At 39.4% G+C, this 19,916-nt stretch overlaps 1 protein-coding gene across 1 annotated transcript in view; it reads left to right on the top strand.

Moving 5' to 3' along the window:
* LOC109081198 (astrotactin-2-like) overlaps positions 1-19,916 on the top strand; it is a 418,824-nt gene that overhangs the window by 338,138 nt on the left and 60,770 nt on the right. Inside the window, 2 exon segments of the mRNA XM_042723440.1 lie at positions 4,488-4,621; positions 5,044-5,192. Of these exon segments, the coding sequence (XP_042579374.1) occupies positions 4,488-4,621; positions 5,044-5,192 (283 nt within the window).

Raw genomic sequence — 19,916 nt, 5'->3', positions numbered from 1 at the left:
TTTGTGCATTACAATAAATGGCATTTCTTTATTTATTGTTTTTACTTTACTTATGTTTGTCTTGTTTTCCCAGGACAAATACCTATTTCTTAAATCAAGATACATTTACTTGAAAAGCAAAATGTCTTAGAATATTAAGTATTAAAATAAATAAATAAATAAATAAATAAATACAAATATGTCATTGGGGTAAGAAAAATTAACAATTCAAAAGATAACTTTTTTTTCTTCTTCTAGTTTTAAGCATTAAGTCACTTTATTTAGATACAACTTCTCAGAAAATAAGACTTATTGTCTCAAGTAAATGTAATGTATCTTGAATGTTTAGATGTTTATACTGAAAAACAATGCAAAAAATACTAAATAAATAAATAGATTAATTAATTAATTTATTTTTAATATTTTTGTTTAACAAAATATATCTTGTATTAACAATGTTTAGATATTTGTAAGGGGAAAACAAGACAAAAATACTAAGTGCATTTGATTTATTATTATTATTATTATTATTATTATTATTTATTTATTTATTTATTTTGCAGTGTATATCATCTATTTTACTACATCTTAGCAGTAAAATGCTAGTTATATTACCTTAATTATTTCAACTGGTTTTAATGTTTTGGTTCATGTCCATTAGTTCCAAATAGGAGACAAAAAGAGTACCTTTCATTCTTAAAGTTCAGTGGATTATCCCAAAATAGTACTTATCTCATGATTATTGAATATATAAACCATTTTTGTAGAGTTCCAAGCAAAAACAACTGTGTGGTAATATATATATATATATAGTGTTTCCATGATTGTGTTCACACCGCCCACCCCACACTCGCACCTCTCCATTCACTCTCTGTTTTGACTTCCACGACTCTGTGCCTCTGCCAGGCATCTCTCATGCAAGTCATTATACCACAATGGATTGCAGTCTTTCCCCTCCATCTCTCTGCCACTGTAATAACTTCTCATTCATCAAGGCCGTTTAAAGAGAGTTGCCTGTGCGTAAATAAGGGGTGAGGTCTGGCAGCCAGAGACCTGCTGATGCTATCAGAGAGATGGGCGGCTTCCTCATCACTGTCTGCTGCTGCCAATAAGGAAGGCTGAACATTCTGACTGCTGTTTTTCTGCTCCACTTTAAAAATACCCTGTTAAATTATTGGTAAAAAAAAAAAAAGTGCCTTGTGTTCTTAAATAGTCTCAAAATATCAAACATCTAAAATCCCCTGACTGGATGGAATCAAAGTCTTGAAGCTAAAAAAAAATGGAGTCTGTGACCATCATACACTACATGGTTTTCTATGAAATCTGTCAACTCAAATGTGCTGTCTGGCTCTGAGATTCAGCAACTAGCATCAACTTCTCCAGACTGTAAATCAAGGCAAAAGTCATGTAATGTCAACTGCAGCCAGCAACTTATTTGCTCATGCTCATGTTCTCTTCCGTGCTTGCTTTCATGCACATGTAACGTACAATTGACTGAATGTAAGCCAGTGCCCCAATATACTCACAGTGAAGCTCATTTTCATTCCCCGATTTTGCTTGCAAAAGAAGTTGAAAATACCACCAATATACAGTTAGCAAACATCTAGAAACCAGATGAATATTTAAATATATGATGCACTCATATATACTCATCTCAATGATTTCTTCTCAGTAACAAAATAAATACAGCAAATAATGACAGCAGTGAGAAAACAGCAGTTAAGAATGCATCTAATCATAGCGATGTGGTTACTGTATGTTTGTACCAGCTCCTGTTGACAAATGAGGTCATTCAAATTACACTGTTATGAGAGTTTGATTATAAAGTATACTTGAGACTACATATCTCCAACCTTTTTATTTTTTTCTTAAGAAAACCAAACTATCGGTATCAGCAGATTGTCACGATATACTCAGGGAAGGTAGGAATGAGGAGACACAGGATAATACTTTAAGAGGGTCTTTAATCCAACAAGCAAAAGTTTACACACACAGGAACTCAGGGATGACATTTAAAAGCAGACAAAAAACTCTGAACTGAGAACACTTTAAATACAAATACACCAATGGGAAACAACTGGGAGAAAATGAACTAATTAATCGAACACAGCTGGAGAAGAATACACACAATGAGGACAGGAAAAGGAAGGACCAAATAAGGGAAAACAGGAACATACAGGTGACAGATCGCCCCCCTCCCGGACAGCGCATCCCGCGCCATAACAGTACCATCAGGGAGGTGGGGAGGGGGGGTGGACGCTCTGGAGGCTGGTGCAGGACTGGAACAGGGCAGAGACAAGGAGAGCCTCCAGTGCGGATCAGGATGCCATGGCGGAGCAGGGGACTCAGGGAGCCTTGGCGGAGCAGGCAGTTCATGTTGCCATGGCGGAGCAGGGGACTCAGGAGGCCATGGCAGAGCAGGCAGTTCAAGTTGCCATGGCAGAGCAGGGGACTCAGGAGGCAATGGTGGAGCAGGCAGTTCAGGTTGCCATGGTGGATCCTCCCTGTGACCAATAGATGGCTCAGCCGCCACGGCCATGGTGCCGGCACTGGAGCGAGCTCTGGGGCTGGAGCCGACACAGGAGCAAGCCTAGGGATGAGCACCAACTGCCTTCTCCTACTTAGATTCTCCTCTAAGTTCGGGTAAAAGGCGTGGTCAGCTGACTTGACACTGGAGCGGACTCTGGGGCTAGAGTCGACACTGAAGCGTGCTCTGGGGTTGTGTGTGTGCACTTTGGATGGGTTAAATGCAGAGCACGAATTCTGAGTATGGGTCAGAGACGAATACACAATGAGGACAGGAACAGGAAGGACCAAATAAGGAAAACAGGAACACACACATGACACAGATATCATTCTGAATAATGGGCTATCGGTATCACTTGGTGCATCTCTAATAATAAATATTTATTATATATTAATAATTAATTTTTGTTCATAGTGCATTAAAATGTTAAGAGATGCAACTCTAAAATTTTAAATGTATTAGTATTCTAAAACCTTGAAGACAATCAGAGGTTCCACTTTGAATCTAACAATGAACTATGCTAATACAGCATTTATTAACCTTTGTTACAGTTGGACTCTTTTTGTAAAGTGTTCATATAATCTGAACAGTCATTCTTAAAGATGGCCATCTTTAAATATCTACACAAAGACCATAACATTTTCTTTGCTTCTATTTGATGATCAGTATTGGGTATAACGCATTACAAGAAACACAAGTTATCTAATCAGTTAGCTTATTTAAGTAGCTAGTGAAGTAACACATTACTTTTTAATTTATATGAAAATATCTGAGTGACCTTTTCAAATAAGGAATGACAGTTACTTTGTTTTCTCGTTTTTTGACTGACAGCTCTCCTGTCCCCATGTTGAGAGAAATTGGGAGTAAGTAAATTGGAGTAAGGAGGCGTTGTTTGCTTGGTTTAAACATGATGTTACTGTAGTTCTAGGCTAAATGTGAACATGCATTTACTCATCTCACTTGCCCAAAAACAGATTCAGTATTTCTCAAAATGAATAAAAGCAGTGAAATGTAAACCTGCAGTAATTAAAAATGTTTTTTTTCTTTTCCTTTTTTTTTCTTATTACAGAAGAGAGGGACTTTCTTCTCCTGGACTTTCTTTTCCTGCATACTTTTCTTAATCCAGAATGGCAGCACAGCTGAAAGATTTGTTTAAACTGTGCCCTCTACAGTACAGGCATGAATGTGCATTTCCTTCAAGATGAGGCTTATTCATTTTACATTTCACAGTTATGAAAGGGCCTTTACATTTGCCAAAAACAGAACTTTTTATATCAAAAACAAACAAGCAAGCCCAGCTCAGATGAGAAAAAGAAACACACAAATAACGTAATGCATTACCTTCCAGAAAAAAGTGATGCCATTAGTTACTTTTTAAGAGATTAACACAATATTGTAAATCATTACTTTTAAGCAACTTTTTCCAATGCTGTTGATGATTATTTAAACAAAATAACAAAATATGGCCTTCCCACACCAGACAAGAAGCACAGCATTAGGACAACTCGCAGGTATCACACATTGGATGTGTCACGTTCAATTCAAAACAGTTAACCTAATCACCAAACAGGCAAAAGTTCACTTCAACCAATCGACCTCTAGTTGGAAAGACGGCTTTAGAATAAGTCACAACCTCGTGTCTCACTGCATGCCGTCCCTCGGCTGTGTCTCAGTTGCCCCCTCCTTCTCTGCCCCACACTTCACTTGTCTTATTATTGTCCCAGAGACGGAGTCTCTTGACATTCACACGTGGGATGACCTTTTTTGGTACAGCTTCCAATTAAATCTTGACAGCTTCTTTTCTATACAAAGTGCCCTGAGATCGCCTTAGCCTGCGTAACTTCACAGAGTTACACCACTTTTTGAGGGGAGGTGGCAGAGCGTGATGTTGGCTACTCCTGGTGACTCATCAAGTATGGCGGAAGGACGTTTGCTTGTGGAGATAATTGCATTTCTCTCACCTGTGCCATTTATTTTGCAGGCTTTCAAAAGTGCCACGATGAGCTCATACTGGTGTGCGGGGAAGGGTGATGTCATCGAGAACTGGTGCCGCTGTGATCTGACAGCCCTTGGCAAAGACGGGCTCCCCAACTGCAGTCCCCTGCGGCGGCCTGTGTAAGTTACCCTGACCGGGTGTCCTGAAAGCACCTTTATGCAATACTTGATTCATGGCATCACTTTTTGGCAGAATGTTAAGGCATCCTAGACTTTGGTAAGACAAATGATGCTGCCTCATCTTCACTGCCAAATTGTGATGCATTGTCTCATCAAGGCAATTGTTTGGTGACTCATGCTGAGTCACATAATGAAAAATGTACATAAAATCTGTACAAAAACAGCTTCCTAAAATGTAAGGGGGAACTAAACTGTTGTGTGTGTGTGTGTGTTTGAAAGAAGTCTCTTCTGCTCACCAAGGCTGCATTTATTTGATCAAAAATATAGAACAGGAATATTGTTAAATATTATTACAATTTAAAATTGTATATGCAAATATATGTTAAAATTTAATAATAATGTTGGCTTTTAAATTTTCAAAGATTGAGACTGGCTCCACACCTGGAACCCTCCAGTACGATGGTGGCACTGGAATGGATTGATGTTGAACCTCTGATTGGCTACAAGGTTTCAGATTACATCATTCAACATAAGCGAGTTGAGGACCCGTCAGAGGCAGAAATCTACACAGGTAAGCACAACTCACAGGCTTGTGAACAATATTACAGAGAACAGTACCTGCTTCACTCAACTGTAAATAAAAAATATACTAAAATAGCTTCTTAAAATATAAGGGGAACTATACTACTGGTCAAAAGTTTGTAATAATTGAGATTTTCTTTAAAGGGTTAGTTCACCCAAAAATGAAAATTATGTCATTAATTACTCACCCTCACATCGTTCCAAACATGTAAGACCTTTGTACATCTTCGGAACACACATATTAAAATATTTTTGATAAAATCTAAGAAGTCTCTGACCCTCCATAGACATCAATGAAACTGTGATGTTCCCAGGTCCAGAAAAGTAGCAAGGACATCGGTAAAATAGTCCATGCGACATCAGGGGTTATTTGTGGTTTTACGGTGATATTAGAATGCTTTTTTTGTGCATTTTTTTTGAAAGTAGTAGAATATTTTATTATAATTTTCTTCTCCCCGAGTAACCATCTTCCACCATTTTGGAGAGCACCCCAGAACATAATCAACGTAATCAGCGTTGTTTACACTCAGCATGAGCACGATTTCTACTGAACGTAAACAGCGCTGATTACATTGATTACGTTCTGTCTACAGAGGGTCAGACAGCTTTTAGATTTTATCAAAAATATCTTAATTTGTGTTCCGAAGATGAACAAAGGTCTCACGGGTTTGGAACGACATAAGGTAATTAATGACAGAATTTTCATTTTTGGGTGAACTAACCCTTTAAAGGTAATGAATTGCCTCTGTTTTTTTATCATTTGATTTCATTTTATCATTCATTTATCATTTTTTATCATGTTCATTTTTTCATCAAAAACATAATTTAGAAGTAATAGGCTTCTGTCCTGTTTTTAACACCTTCATCAGAATACTCCGTTTGAATACGCATGGTGGATTGTAGACTCTGAAGTAAACACCCTTTGCTATGATTGGCTAACAGTTGTGTATGTTTGAAAGTCTACATCCTTCACAGATGGACGCTGCTGTGATTTAGGTTAAAGCCCACATAAATACTCATATGTTTAACAGACAAAGCAATAGTGATTATGTAATAAAAACAGTTACAACATTCCTGTCTTATCTAATATAGCTGTCACAGTATTGTCTTTTTGTTACAATCTTTCTGAAAATCCTGCGTAGAATTGTGCCTTGTTTTAAATAGATCCACTGTAAAATGTGTGAACAAAGGACCAAGTTCTTATTGAGTTGACTGTCCGCTTTGCAAGTGCCTCTTGCTGCGGACACTTCGCTCCAAGAGGGCTCTTCGAGGAGGAAGCCCTGGCAAGCATTCCTTGCGGCTCAGGCTCTGCTGCTGCTGAGGCTCGCTGCCTCTAAGGAGAGTTCCAGAGTGGCTGGTGCGGTCATTTCCTGCCAGTCCTCTGCTTCGCGACACCAAACTAGCCACTCCTATTACACCAGAGGTCAGTCTCGAGAGACTTTTTGTAGATTTTCTCACAGTGTGGAAGCTTCTGCCAAATATCTCACGATGGGTCCTGCAGATTGTAAAAAGAGGTTACAGAATTCAGTTTGGTTTTCCTCTGCCTTGTTTCAGTGGGATCATTCCACTGTGGTGGGTCCCGAGCAGGCTTCAGTATTAGAACAAGAAGTAAACACTCTCTTGAGGTAGGAGGCCATTGAGGTGGTCCCTCCTCTCGACAGAGAGTCCGGGTTCTACAGCCGGTACTTCATTGTTTCGAAGAAGGATGTTGCATCCGATTTTAGATCTCTGTCAATTGAAATGCTTAGTCATGCAACTGAATTTCAGGATGCTCACGCTCAAGCAATAGTGTCTCAGTTTCTTTTGGGGGCGAAGCTTACCAATATCAGGTTCTTCCGTTCGGCCTTGCACTCTCACCCCGAACTTTCACGAAGTGTGTGGATGCTGCTCTGGCTCCACTGCGACTCTAGGGCATCAGCATACTGAATTATATTGACGATTGGTTGATTCTAGCTCAAAGAGTTGGTGTTAAGACTAAACGCAAAGATACGTGTGCTTTCTCCATCACAGAGGACCACTTATCTGGGCGTGGTGTGGGATTTGACCACGATGCAGGCACACCTGTCTCCTGCTTGGATCGAGTCGATCCTCATGGCATTCGTGAGAGTCAGAGAAAGCCGGTCACTCACTGTCAAGCAGTTTCAGAAATTGTTGTGTCTGATGGCAGCTGCATTCAACGTGATAAATTTTGGCCTGCTGTACAGAAAACCCTACAGTGGTGGCTCAAGACCAAGAGGTTTTCCCCGAGGGGAAATCTGCTTCCTATGATCGAGGTCACACGGCGATGCTTTCGTGCCTTAGACATGTGGAGGAAACCTTGATTTTTGTCACAGGTCCTGGTGCTGGGAGCTCCTTGTCGTCGCATAACGTTAACAATGGTACATGGCACATCAACTGCCTGGAGAGCTTGGCTGTGTTTTGAGCACTGAAACACTTCCTCCCAAACCTGAGAATCCATCATGTGTTGGTGTGCACCGACAACACAGCGGCGGTCTTGTATACTAACCACAAGGGAGGTCTGCGTTTGCACCCCTTGTACAAACTGCTCCGCCAGATCCTTGTGTGGGCCCAGGGGAAACTACTTTCACTAAGAGCAGTTCACATTCCTGGGCATCTCAATCAGGGAGGCCCGGGAATGGAGACACCACTCAGATGTGGTGTGTCAGATTTGGAGAATGTTTGTCCAGGCTCAGGTGGTTCTGTTTGCTACTCGGGATACATCGCACTGTCCCCTCTGTTTCTCTCTGACTCATCCAGCTCCTCTCAGACTGGATGCCATGGTACAGACGTGGCCGAAGATTTGTCTGTACACCTTCCCCCTGATTGCTCTGCTCCCGGGAGTTCTGGAGAGAGTGTGCCGGAATGGAGTCAGTCTGCTGCTTGTAGCCTGTTCTGGCTGAGGCTAGTATGGTTCTCAGACCCGATTTCCTTTCTTGACGGCTCTCCATGGGAGGTTCCTGTCAGGAGGGATCTCCTTTCACAGGCGGAGGGTACGATCTTTCAGCCCTAGAGCTGTGGAAGCTGTAGCTGCAGCGTCTCGTTCCTTTGAGAAACTAGGGTTACAAATGTAACCTTAGACAATTGCTTAATATTTTTGTTGAAACCATGATACATTTCTGTTCAAAATTTTGAAGTAAAAAAAAAAAAAGGATCACTGATCACATCTTTTTGCATCACAGGAATTTAATTTTAAAATATATTAAAATAGAAAACAGTTATTTAAAATTGTAAAAATAGTTCACTATATTATTGTTTTAATTTCTACTTCTACTTATTTTAAAAACATTAGCAAAAATATAATAAATTTTATTTATATAAATATATTCTAAATGTTTGACCATATGGGTATGTCATTTTATTGATGTGAATAATATATTTAATTTTCTGTTATTATGTGTTCTTCTACTCAACCTGACAGACCAATGTGCATCGAGGGAGGATTTATTTGTTTTTCTTAATTTTCACTGTTTCTTTTGGCCTAATGGACCTTGTCCAATCTTACAAGATGTTTTCAATAATTTAGATGTGAATGTACCATTCTTACGTCTTTGATCGACTTATAAATCTAATTTCCCAATGCTGGGAAACTGCAGTTCAGTCAGGGCTCTACGATGACGTTATCCTTGTAGCCTACGGACAGAGTCTGAATACATAACTGATTTGTCTTGTTGATCCGGTCAAATCTTGTTAAGCATACATGGCACTACAATTTCAGGGTTACAGGAGCAGAGGGAGATAAAGATGAGGGCTGGGAGATGGGTTACTTACAGCCTGTGTGACTGGCAGTGACCTGCACCCGTCTGTCCGACACATGGCTTGTGAGTCAGAGTTTGGGTGATAGGAATCTAATAAAAGAGGAGAGATGAAATGTTAAGGTTGAAAAGGTGGGTTTAGTCATCTCAACCAATCCTTCCAGCTGAAGGAGGAGTGCTGATGAGTGAAACCAGGAGATGAAGATGATTCTTGGCAGGGGACAGATGGTTTAACGTCTTTGATTCTGATCGACAGCCCTTCATCAGTTAAAGACACTGACCGCAGAAATACACCCTCCAGCAGCCTGAAACGCTGACCGGAGATCAGCTGATTGTCTCATCTCGTGTTGTATTGGTCATGAGGCTGACTTTGCATGTAGTTAAACTGATTGTTCTGAAGCAGAGTTTGATTATCACATTGTAAAATTTCAGTGTGAACCATGCGTTCAAACATTCAGCAAGTAACAAGCTAAGAGAAAATGATACTAGCGTCACTTTGATGTACCAAGTGCTGTGCAAATACATAAATAAATAATAATAATAATAATAAATAAATAAAATAAAATAAACAATAACAAATCACACCAACAATAGCAGAACACAATTTACAGATCTGTGCATATTAAGGTTCAAAAGACATTGAAATATAAAGTCTCTATATGACTGAGCGCTGCAAGTTTTTCAAAGTTCTTTATGACATGTCAAAATAAAAGTGTAACATATGTAATTTAACTTTAACATATTAATATGTTACTCTGGTGCAGCAGAATTCAATTCTCAATATCAGGTGCACCTATTAAATTGTTTGTTAACACAAATTGCTAATCAGCCAATCACATGGCAGCAACTCAATGCATTTAGGCATCTAGATGTGGTGAAGACGACTTGCTGAAGTTCAAACCGAGCATCAGAATGGGAAAGAGAGGAGATTTAAATGACTTTGAACGTGGAATGGTTATTGGTGCCAGACGGGCTGGTCTGAGTATTTCAAACGCTGCTGATCTACTAAATCTCTAGGGTTTACTGAGAATGGTCCAAAAAAGAGAAAATATCCAGTGAGCGAAAATTGTGTGGACAAAAATGCCTTGTTGTTGTCAGAGAAGAATGGGCAGACTGGTTAGAGATGATAGAAAGGCAACAGTAACTTAAATAACCACTCATTACAACCAAGGTATGCAGAATACCATCTCTGAACGCACAACACGTCAAACCCTGAAGTAGATGGGCTACAGCAGCAGAAGACCACACCGGGTGCCGCTCCTATCAGCTAAGAACAGGAAACGGAGGCTACAATTCTCACAGGCTCACCAAAATTGGACAATAGAAGATTGGAAAAAACATTGCATGGTCTGATGAGTCCTGATTTCTGCTGTGACATTCAGATGGTAGGGTCAGAATTTGGTGTGAAGAGCATGAAAGCATGGATCCATCCTGCCTTGTATTAGTGGTTCAGGCTGCTGGTGGTGGTGTAATGGTGTGGGGGATATTTTCTTGGCACACTTTGGGCCCCTTGTACCAATTGAGCATTTAAATGCCACAGCCTACCTGAGTATCAGAATCAGAATCAGAAAGAGCTTTATTGCCAAGTATGCTTACGCATACAAGGAATTTGTTTAGTGACATACTGTAAGCTTCCAGTACACAGAGACAACAACAAAAAAAAACAAAAAGCAAATAAATAAATTGTATGAACAGTTGTGCTATAGATGACAATGGATTAGAATAGTGTAAGATTCAGAAATGTACTTGGATGGAGGGGTAACAAGTAAATATAAGAATATTGCACATTTTTGCATAAGTGGGGAACATTTAACTGTTCATGAGGTAGATTGCCTGGGGGAAGAAACTGTTCTTGTGCCTGACTGTCCTGGTATTTGCGGCTCTGAAGCGCCGGCCAGATGGCAAAAGTTTAAAAAAGGGGGTAACTTGGATGAGAGGGATCCAGAGTGATTTTCTGAGCCCTTTTTCTCACTCTGGATGTATACAGTTCTTGAAGGGTGGGCAGGGGAGCACCAATAATTCTTTCAGCAGTCAGAACCGTTCTCTGTAGTCTTCTGATGTCTGATTTTGTAGCTGAACCAAACCAGACAGTTATTGAAGTACACAGTACAGACTCAATGACGGCTGAGTAGAATTGTTTCAGCAGCTCCTGTGGCAGGTTAAACTTCCTCAGCTGGCGAAGGAAGTACAACCTTTGTTGGGCCTTTTTAACAATGGAGTCAATGTGATTGTCCCACTTCAGGTCCTGAGAGATGGTGGTTCCCAGGAATCTGAATGACTCCACTGCAGCCACAGTGCTGTTCATGGTGGTGAGTGGGGGGAGTGCAGGGGGGTTTCTCCTGAAGTCCACAATCATCTCCACTGTTTTGAGAGTGTTCAGCTCCAGGTTGTTAAGACTGCACCAGACAGCCAGCTGCTCAACCTCTTGTCTGTAAGCAGACTCGTCACCGTCCTGGATGAGGCCGATGACTGTAGTGTCATCTGCAAACTTCAGGAGCCTGACAGAGGGGTCTTTGGAGGTGCAGTCGTTGGTGTAGAGGGAGAAGAGCAGTGGGGAGAGAACACATCCCTGAGGGGCACCAGTGTTGGTGGGGCGGCTGTTTGACATGAATTTCCCCAGTCTCACTAAATGTTGCCTATCAGTCAGAAACCTGGTGATCCATTGACAGATAGAGCTAGGAACAGAGAGCTGGGTCAGTTTGGTCTGGAGGGCTGTTGGGATGATGGTGTTGAAAGCCGAACTAGGTCCACAAACAGGATCCTCACATAAGTTCCTGTTTTGTCCAGATGTTGCATGATGAAGTGCAATCCCAAGTTGATTGCATCATCCACGGACCTGTTTGCTCAGTAAGCAAACTGCAGGGGGTCCAGTAAGGGTCCAGTGATGTCCTTCAGATAAGCCAGAACCAGTTTTTCAAATGACTTCATGACGACAGACGTTAAAGCCACAGGTCTGTAGTCGTAAAGTCCTGTTATCTTGGGTTTCTTTGGAACGGGGATGTTGGTGGAGCGTTTGAAGCAGGACGGCACTACACAACCTCAGAGATCTGTTGAAGATCTGTGAAAAGATGGGGGCCAATTGGTCAGCACAGGTTCTCAGACAGGCTGGTGTAACACCATCTGGGCCTGGTGCTTTTCTTCTTTTATTCTTCCTGAAGACCTGGCGCACATCGTTTTCACTGATTTGAAGAGCAGGAGGGGGGGAGAGGGGTATTGATGGAGGTGTCAAACGGTTGTGTAGAGAGATGATGAGAATGGATGTGGGGTGTTTCAAATCTACAATAAAACTCATTCAGGTCGTTAGCAAGTCGTTGATTTGCCTCAGTGCAGGGGGAATGGTGTCTTGTAGTTGGTAATGGCTCTCAGTCCTTTCCATACTGAAGTTGAGTTGTTGGAAGTAAACTGGTCTTCCAACTTTTTTAGAGTAGCCGCTCTCTAATCTCCTTTGTTAGTGTGTTTTCCGACTCTGTCCCCATCTCTGTGCATCCTCTTTAAGTGACGAAGATGTCTGAGTTTTGCTGTAAACCATGGCTTACGTTGTTGAATGTTAAATAAGTCTTGGTAGGAATACATATATCCTCACAAAAACTAATATAGGATGTTACGGTCTCTGTGAGTTCGTCCAGATCGGTGGTAGCAGCTTCAAAAACACTCCAATCAGTGAGGTCAAAACAAGCCTGTAAATCCTGCTCTGTTTCGTTGGTCCATCTCTTTACAGTCTTTACTACAGGTTTAGCAGATTTAAGTTTCTGCCTGTAGGTTGGTATAAGATGAACCAGACAGTATTCAGACAGTCCCAAAGCTGCTCGTGGAACAGAGTGATATGCATCCTTTATTGTGGTGTAACAGTGATCCAATATATTACTGTCTCTTGTGGGACATGTAACATCATTGATATAAAAGCATGTCCCACCGCCGCGTGATTTCCTGGTTGATTCTGAGTCACGGTCCGCTCTGAACAGCTGAAAGCCTATCCGTTATGGCGTCACTGAGCCAGGTTTCCGTGAAACACATAGCAGCAGAGTGTGATAAATCCTTATTTGTCCGGCAAAGCAGAAGGAGTTCGTCCGTTTTGTTGGGTAGAGAGTGGAGATTTGCCAGATGGATGCTAGGCAACGGCGTTCGAAATCCGCACTTCCTGAGTCTAACGAGCGCACCAGCTAGCTTTCCCTGTTTGCGCTTTTTGAAGCGTTTGATCAGCGCCACTGCTCCACCGACAACAACGTTCAGTAAAACGTCCGAAAAATTGAAATCCGGTAGATTTTCTGGTGTGTTCTGCCGAATGTTCAGCAGTTTATCCCTGGTGAAACTGATCGTGTTTGACAAACAAAAAACAGGAAAAACAAACAAAAACAGTACAAACACTGGAGAGCCAAGCACTGAAGCAGCCGTCTGCGGCGCCATCGAGGTACTCTCAAAGGTATTGTTGCTGACCATGTCCATCCCTTTATGACTAGAGTGTACCCATCTTCTGATGGCCACTTCCAGCAGGATAATGCACTATGTCACAAAGCTCAAATCATCCCAGACTGGTTTCTTGAACATGACAATGAGTTCACTTTACTCAAATGACCTCCACAGTCACCAGATCTCAATCCAATAGAGCAGCTTTGGGATGTGGTGGAACGGGAGCATCATGGATGTGCAGCCGACAAATCTGCAGCAACTGCGTGATGCTATATATATGTGTGTGTGTGTGTGTGTGTGTGTGTGTGTGTGTGTGTGTGTGTGTGTATATATATATATATATATAATATGCACACAATACACTTACACTTGTGTTTGTCTGCAGCGAATGCAAGAGTTGAAATGAATGCAAGCTGTAATCTAAAGATATAAGGAAGGAAGGCATTAAATTAGAAATGTAAACCGTAAGTAAACAATTATGAAAATTATATGTCATCAGCAGTGTTTTACTTCCACACAGCCCAGACCACTGACCATAAGTGGACTTAGAAAACCACTTTCACACAAAATTAACCAAAATGTGAAAGCACCGCTCCAATGGCTCCAGTGTGAAAGCCACTAAGAAAACCCTGTGATGACAACATACTTATTATCTATCCTGTGATTATCAGACGGTGACCATAAACAAAGGTGAAAGACACACTGACAGGGGCTCTTTTCTCTGAGATTCAAATATCTTTTGGATCATGTATCACATTCTGTAAAATTTGAGACAAAAATACACTCTTAGTTTTACAACAAAGGCATCAACTGTTACAATATTAAATAAAAGGATTTGTGGAATAATGAGAGACATTTGGAAATTCTTCAAGGAAGACATTTAGCAGCTTAAGACAGAATGCCTGGGGAAAGAAAATGCAGTATCAACAAGGACAAAATATTTAATAGCTAAACAAATACTCAAGTCATCTTTTTTAATCCAAATTTCTGGTGTTTTGCATTTTTTTCCAATGAGAAGATGCAATAATTTGCTGTCCCTCCGAAATGATTTGTCCTTTGCAATAATGTCAAAAAATGTAAACCTATTATTCAGCCTCTCACATCCAACCATCGGATTTCATTATGTTTTCATATTCATTTATTGGCTTGTTTTAGCTGATGCACCTGCATACACATTTGTTGTCCAAATTCTTTACACATTGTCTTTCCATCTCAAAGTGTTTATTACTTGCCATTCAGCCAGACATGTAAGAGTTCCTAAAATCCTGTAAAGATTATTAGTGAGTGCAGTGCTGTAAAGCTCATAACAAACTCAAAAGTAAAAGGTATATTAAAATTATTTAATAATAATAATAATAATAATAATAATAATAATAATAATAATAATAATAATAATAATAATAAACTTAACTAATTAATTATCATGAAGAAAAATTAATCAAGAATTAATGTTCCTAAAAAAAAGGTAAGATTTCTCTAGTTTTATTATTAACATGCATATTACTAGAATATTAGCCATTTATTAGTAGTAATTAAGCACCTATTAATGCCTTATTCTACATTACCTTATTCTACATCCCTAATTCTACCCAATACCTAAACTTAACAACTACCTATTAATAAGGAGCAAATTAGGAATTTATTGAGGGAAAAGTCGTAGTTAATAGTGAATAAGTGTCCCCTATTCTGAAGTGTTACAAAAAAAAAAATAATAAAAAAAAAAAATCTCAGCATTTTTAATTAAAATAATGATTTATTTGTTATAATTGTTGAATGCACTTTTGAAGTAAACACCAGAAGTAAACTACTTGCTCATCTACATGCGAACAAGTTACGTCATCTCTATTCTTGGTATTTTTGCTCATGAGAAAGTTTCCAACTTTGCAATAATTCAATACTTGGGTTAATTCATTAAAGCCAACTACATATTTGTACAGATTACATGGGCAGCTTTGACTGCTTATCACCTGGCCTCTTTACATGCATTTCCTGCTTGCTTACCACACACACACACACACACACACACACACACATATAACTCTCCCAAAGTTTAACAAAGAGTTAAATGTATAAACACTTTTTATCTGTTCAAAGATGCAGGACTAACTCTCATGAATTTTAACAAAGTTTTTATATGTTTTGGTTGAGTTTATTTATTTTGGCTTTGTTCTGATCTGTTGTTTATTGAATTTGGTGTATTTATGATATTTATTGAATAATTATATTTCTGATAGTTTTAATTTATAAATGATGATTTGTCTTTCTGGCTCCTTAGATGAACTCATGTTGTGATAAAAAAAAGACAACCAACTATTGTGTTCACCTTAGGCAGTTGGCTCACTACCCACAAATATGTTTTGCATTTACTAATTAAACTAAATGAAATGTTTAGCTTTGTGCTGACCAATGCTGGGAAGCCAGAATGTTCTTGTCTTGCCATCTATAAACAACTTTATTACATGCTGTTTGCCTCACAAATTTGTACACATAAAATCAGATTCTCGGCAACAATGTGTCACCATGCGTTACCATTAGCTTAACATCCTGAGCCTGGCTGACACATATTCACACAGCAGGACGAGGAAGGTTTTACATGTTCAAAACTGCGAGCCAATTCTAATGAGTTCAGACAAGACCTCGACTCACTTTCTGTACTTTTACTGTCTCCACTTTAACACTTTTTATTTTTTTTTATTTTTTTTTGCATTGGAAAAAATAAGGATTTAGGAGGGACAGAACTTTACCTTTAAATTATATTGGCCCCTGAAAGAAGGTGAACAGTATGTTTTTTGCATGGTCCCTTCATTTTCTGGCACCAAAGTTGTGTGGTAAATTGGTTTGATGGCTCTTTGATTGGCTGTTGCAGCAGAACTCTGTTTCTAGTGTTTATTTTTGTGCTTTTTGGAGTTGCAAGTAATGCAAGTAAAACTCACTGTCCTAAAAGTCAGAATGAATCCATCATGGACACAGTCAAAACATTAGACAATCCAAAATCAACTATGTAGTACATAATTAAGGGAAAAACAAGGGAAAAGTTACTGTGCAACTTCAACATATTGACATAAATAATAATAATAATAATAATAATGATAATAATAATAATAATAATAATAATAATAATAATCAAAAAAGGACAGTTTCCAGGATGTAGGACGTATAAATGGAGGGGGGAGTCTTAAGAATTTTGATCAAGAGTTCCCTGCAATAAAGCATCACTTGGTATATAAATTGAATAAAGTGGCCAAGCATGTACCTAATTTTACATAAATCCACCATTGTCAAAATAGGTTTTGTTGTGCAGAAATGTGAATAAAGGTTTAGAAAACATGGCGGAACCTTATTTAGTTGAATAGATCAGTCATCTAACAGGAAAGGCTGGATGAATGGGATTTTTTTCTTTAGTATTGTGAAAATGTTGGTTGGAATGCTGTTGCCTTTTTGACAATGAAAGCATTGAATTCTTGCCACATAGAGAGAATCGTTGTAAACCTCTAGATGGCATCCGTTTGCTGAACCACAGCTCACTGGCACAGTCAAGGACTTGTGTAGTGCTGGAGGAACCAAGTGAGATGTTTCATGGATATTGCTATCTGTTAGCTCTGACCTTGTCAAATTTAATGGAGATTGCATGAAGCCAAACCATAGTCCCTTTTCATGATCACATTTTGGAAATGGAACCAACATAAAAGGAATTGCCCTGCTGTGCAGCTGACATTTGTCTCTCACATCTGATTCCTTCATTTCCTGCCACATTTGTCCATTTGATTTAGGGCCCACTGCTTTAAAATTTTCCAGAAGCATTTGTACATGGTGGACAATAACCGAAAAGAGCATATACAGACATATGACGTAATGCATTTGCTGTTCTTTTCTAACATTTCAATTGCTCAGCAATTGCTCTGTTTGCAGATGTGTTTGGCTTCAGGCTTAGAATCTCAGACTTTTGTTTGTAGACTTTGGTATCTTGGCAAATCTGAGCAGAATGAGACATTGTTGAGATCTCTTCTGAAACTATCAATTTGCTCTCTATTTAATCTTATTGCTGTCTAGGGGAAATGACTGAGATATCAGAAAGATCTAATTTCTGAATCATTTATGATGATAACTATTTAGAAAACTGGTTACTGTAATGAATTCAGGTCATGTGAACTTCACAGTTTTGGGCAGAATACTATAATATCTTTCATTTTTTTAGTGGCTGTTCTTGTGGTCGTTCTTGTTTGGTCACGCTTTTGTTTGGGGATCAATTCCCATTAACTACAACCATTGCCTCAAACTCCAAATTTGCTGCTTATTATTAGTTATCATTACACGGCTCTGTGGAATACTTGATTCTGATTGGTCAGTCGCGACATTCCGAGGTATGTTATCCCTGGATAACAACCTGTAAAATCTAATAACACAGGCTCATCTGGGTAACAGCTGTCAGCGCTGTACTCTTACTTGAACTATTTTTTTCTTGGTGGAAGCTTTGCGTTTGTTTAGCTAAAAAATATTAAAACCTGATTCAAAATGGTGTACAATTGTTTAATTATGTCATCCTGGTATCGCGGACTCGCTCTCGTTCATACAAACGCAGCTGCTGCCATTTTGCTACGATTGTTTTGTACGCTGTAATGGATTATAAGAGAACTAACAAACTGGTAAGGTTTTAAAACATTTTCGTCTTAATTCTTTTATTGTCTTAATTATTTTGTGGTGAAATGTTGTGTAATAAGTGGTTTACCTGCACCGTTTCCCTTAAATGTCCGTTTAGTTTGAATTTGAAGCTTGCTCGCAACTCCTGTCTTCACGGGAGCTTTGTGTTCAAATATTTAAACTCAAATCAATATTTCGCGTCTAATTATTTACTTATGTGGCAAGTAGCCATGTAATAAGCGGGATAATGTACATCCAGCCGGTTGTTCTTGCAGAATAAACCCCGACAGGGTGATCAGGACCCCAACGCGAACAACTACTTATCCCTTGCATAAAGTAGTTGTTAAGTTTAGGTATGGGGTAGGATTAAGGGATCTAAAGTATGGTCATGCAGAATAAGACATTAATATGTGCTTTATAAGTACTAATAAACAACAACCATGCTAGTAATATTAATGCTAATAAGCAAATGGCTAATAGTGATAATTGGTCTTTAAACTAAAGTATTTACAACAGCCAAAAACATTGATTTATGAAGGATGCTAAGACACATTCAGCATATGCGAGACATGCACGATGAATACTGACAAAGGACATAACATTTTTGCATTTCCTTTTGAAAATTTCACTGCTCAATGATTGCTCTTTCATAGCTCAGGAGACTTACTTCAAATCTTAGTTCTTTCTTTCTTAAGATTCCTTAAAGATGATCTTTGAAATACAGTAAAGAGCTATACAATGATGTGTGCATAGCATAGCTTGGATTATGGAAGAAATGTTTGTGTTCATAGTGAGATTCTTGGACTTTTTAGTGCAGACATCGGTATCTTGGAAAATTTGAGAACAATATGAGGCAATGTTGAGATCTCTTATGAAACTTTAAATTAGACAGATGAGATTGCTTAATTAAAAGCCTCCATTTGCTCCCTATATGATCTCTTTGCTGTCTAAGAGAGACAGCTGAGATATCACAGAGATCTAATTTCTGAATCTCTTATGATGATGATTGTTTAGGCAATTGTTATCCCTTTGGGTGATGCAGTTACTGCAATGAAATCAGGTTAAGTGGTTGCTCTTTCATAAGTCAGGAGACCTTGTTTCTTTTACGATTCCTTAGGAAACAACTGAGATATCAGTTGGGATAATGACTGGCAAATCTTAGCAAAATATGAGACATTTTTGAGACATGAGCAAATGTCTCCATGTGCTCTCTACTTAATCTCATTGCTGTCTAAGGGAACGGTTTGAGATATCAGGAAGATCTCATTTCTGAATAATCAATGTTTAGACAATAATATGTTGTTAAATGAAGATCACATTTTCAGGCAGGATACTATAATGTCTCACTTTTTAGTGGCAGCTTTTGTGGTTATCCTTTTGGTGATTATTGCCACATTTGCCACCAACTCTAATGCTTTACAACAGCTGCAATTCAGAAGTTTCATGCATAATGACGTAACCCACTTGTCTCATATAGACTGGTGACGGTACTTTGTGCTGCAGCGGGATTTCGCAGTCGCAAGACCACACATGTTGGTCTGAGTTTCTTAATTTGGGTGAGCTGGTGTTCCTGTTCAACCAGCAGCCTGGAAGAACCACGCTTCTTCTAAATCCGCTAATTAACGACGAGAAGGGTGTCAGAGTGTGAGTATCTCTCACTGTTCCTAGCCGCGGACTCATAATGGGATTCTGCAGGATGGGTGGGGGGAAATGCGGAGGGAACCAGCCGCCACATGCCAATGATGTCATCTCACAGCTCCGCTGTCAGACAGTGCGCTGTAGGACATTCGATCTTTGATTCTCATCTCCATTTCAGCCTCCCGTCACAGCAGGTTTCTTATCGGGAATCCGTCACTGTCCGACACCTCCTTCTCCCCATCTCCCTCACCGAGGGTCGAGCCTTCACTCCGCAGAGG

The sequence above is a fragment of the Cyprinus carpio genome, chromosome B5 (assembly GCF_018340385.1).
Source record: "Cyprinus carpio isolate SPL01 chromosome B5, ASM1834038v1, whole genome shotgun sequence".
Taxonomy (NCBI): Eukaryota; Metazoa; Chordata; class Actinopteri; order Cypriniformes; family Cyprinidae; genus Cyprinus; species Cyprinus carpio.
The sequence above is the reverse complement of the archived record's forward strand: the minus strand, read 5'-3'. Positions and strand labels throughout refer to the sequence as shown.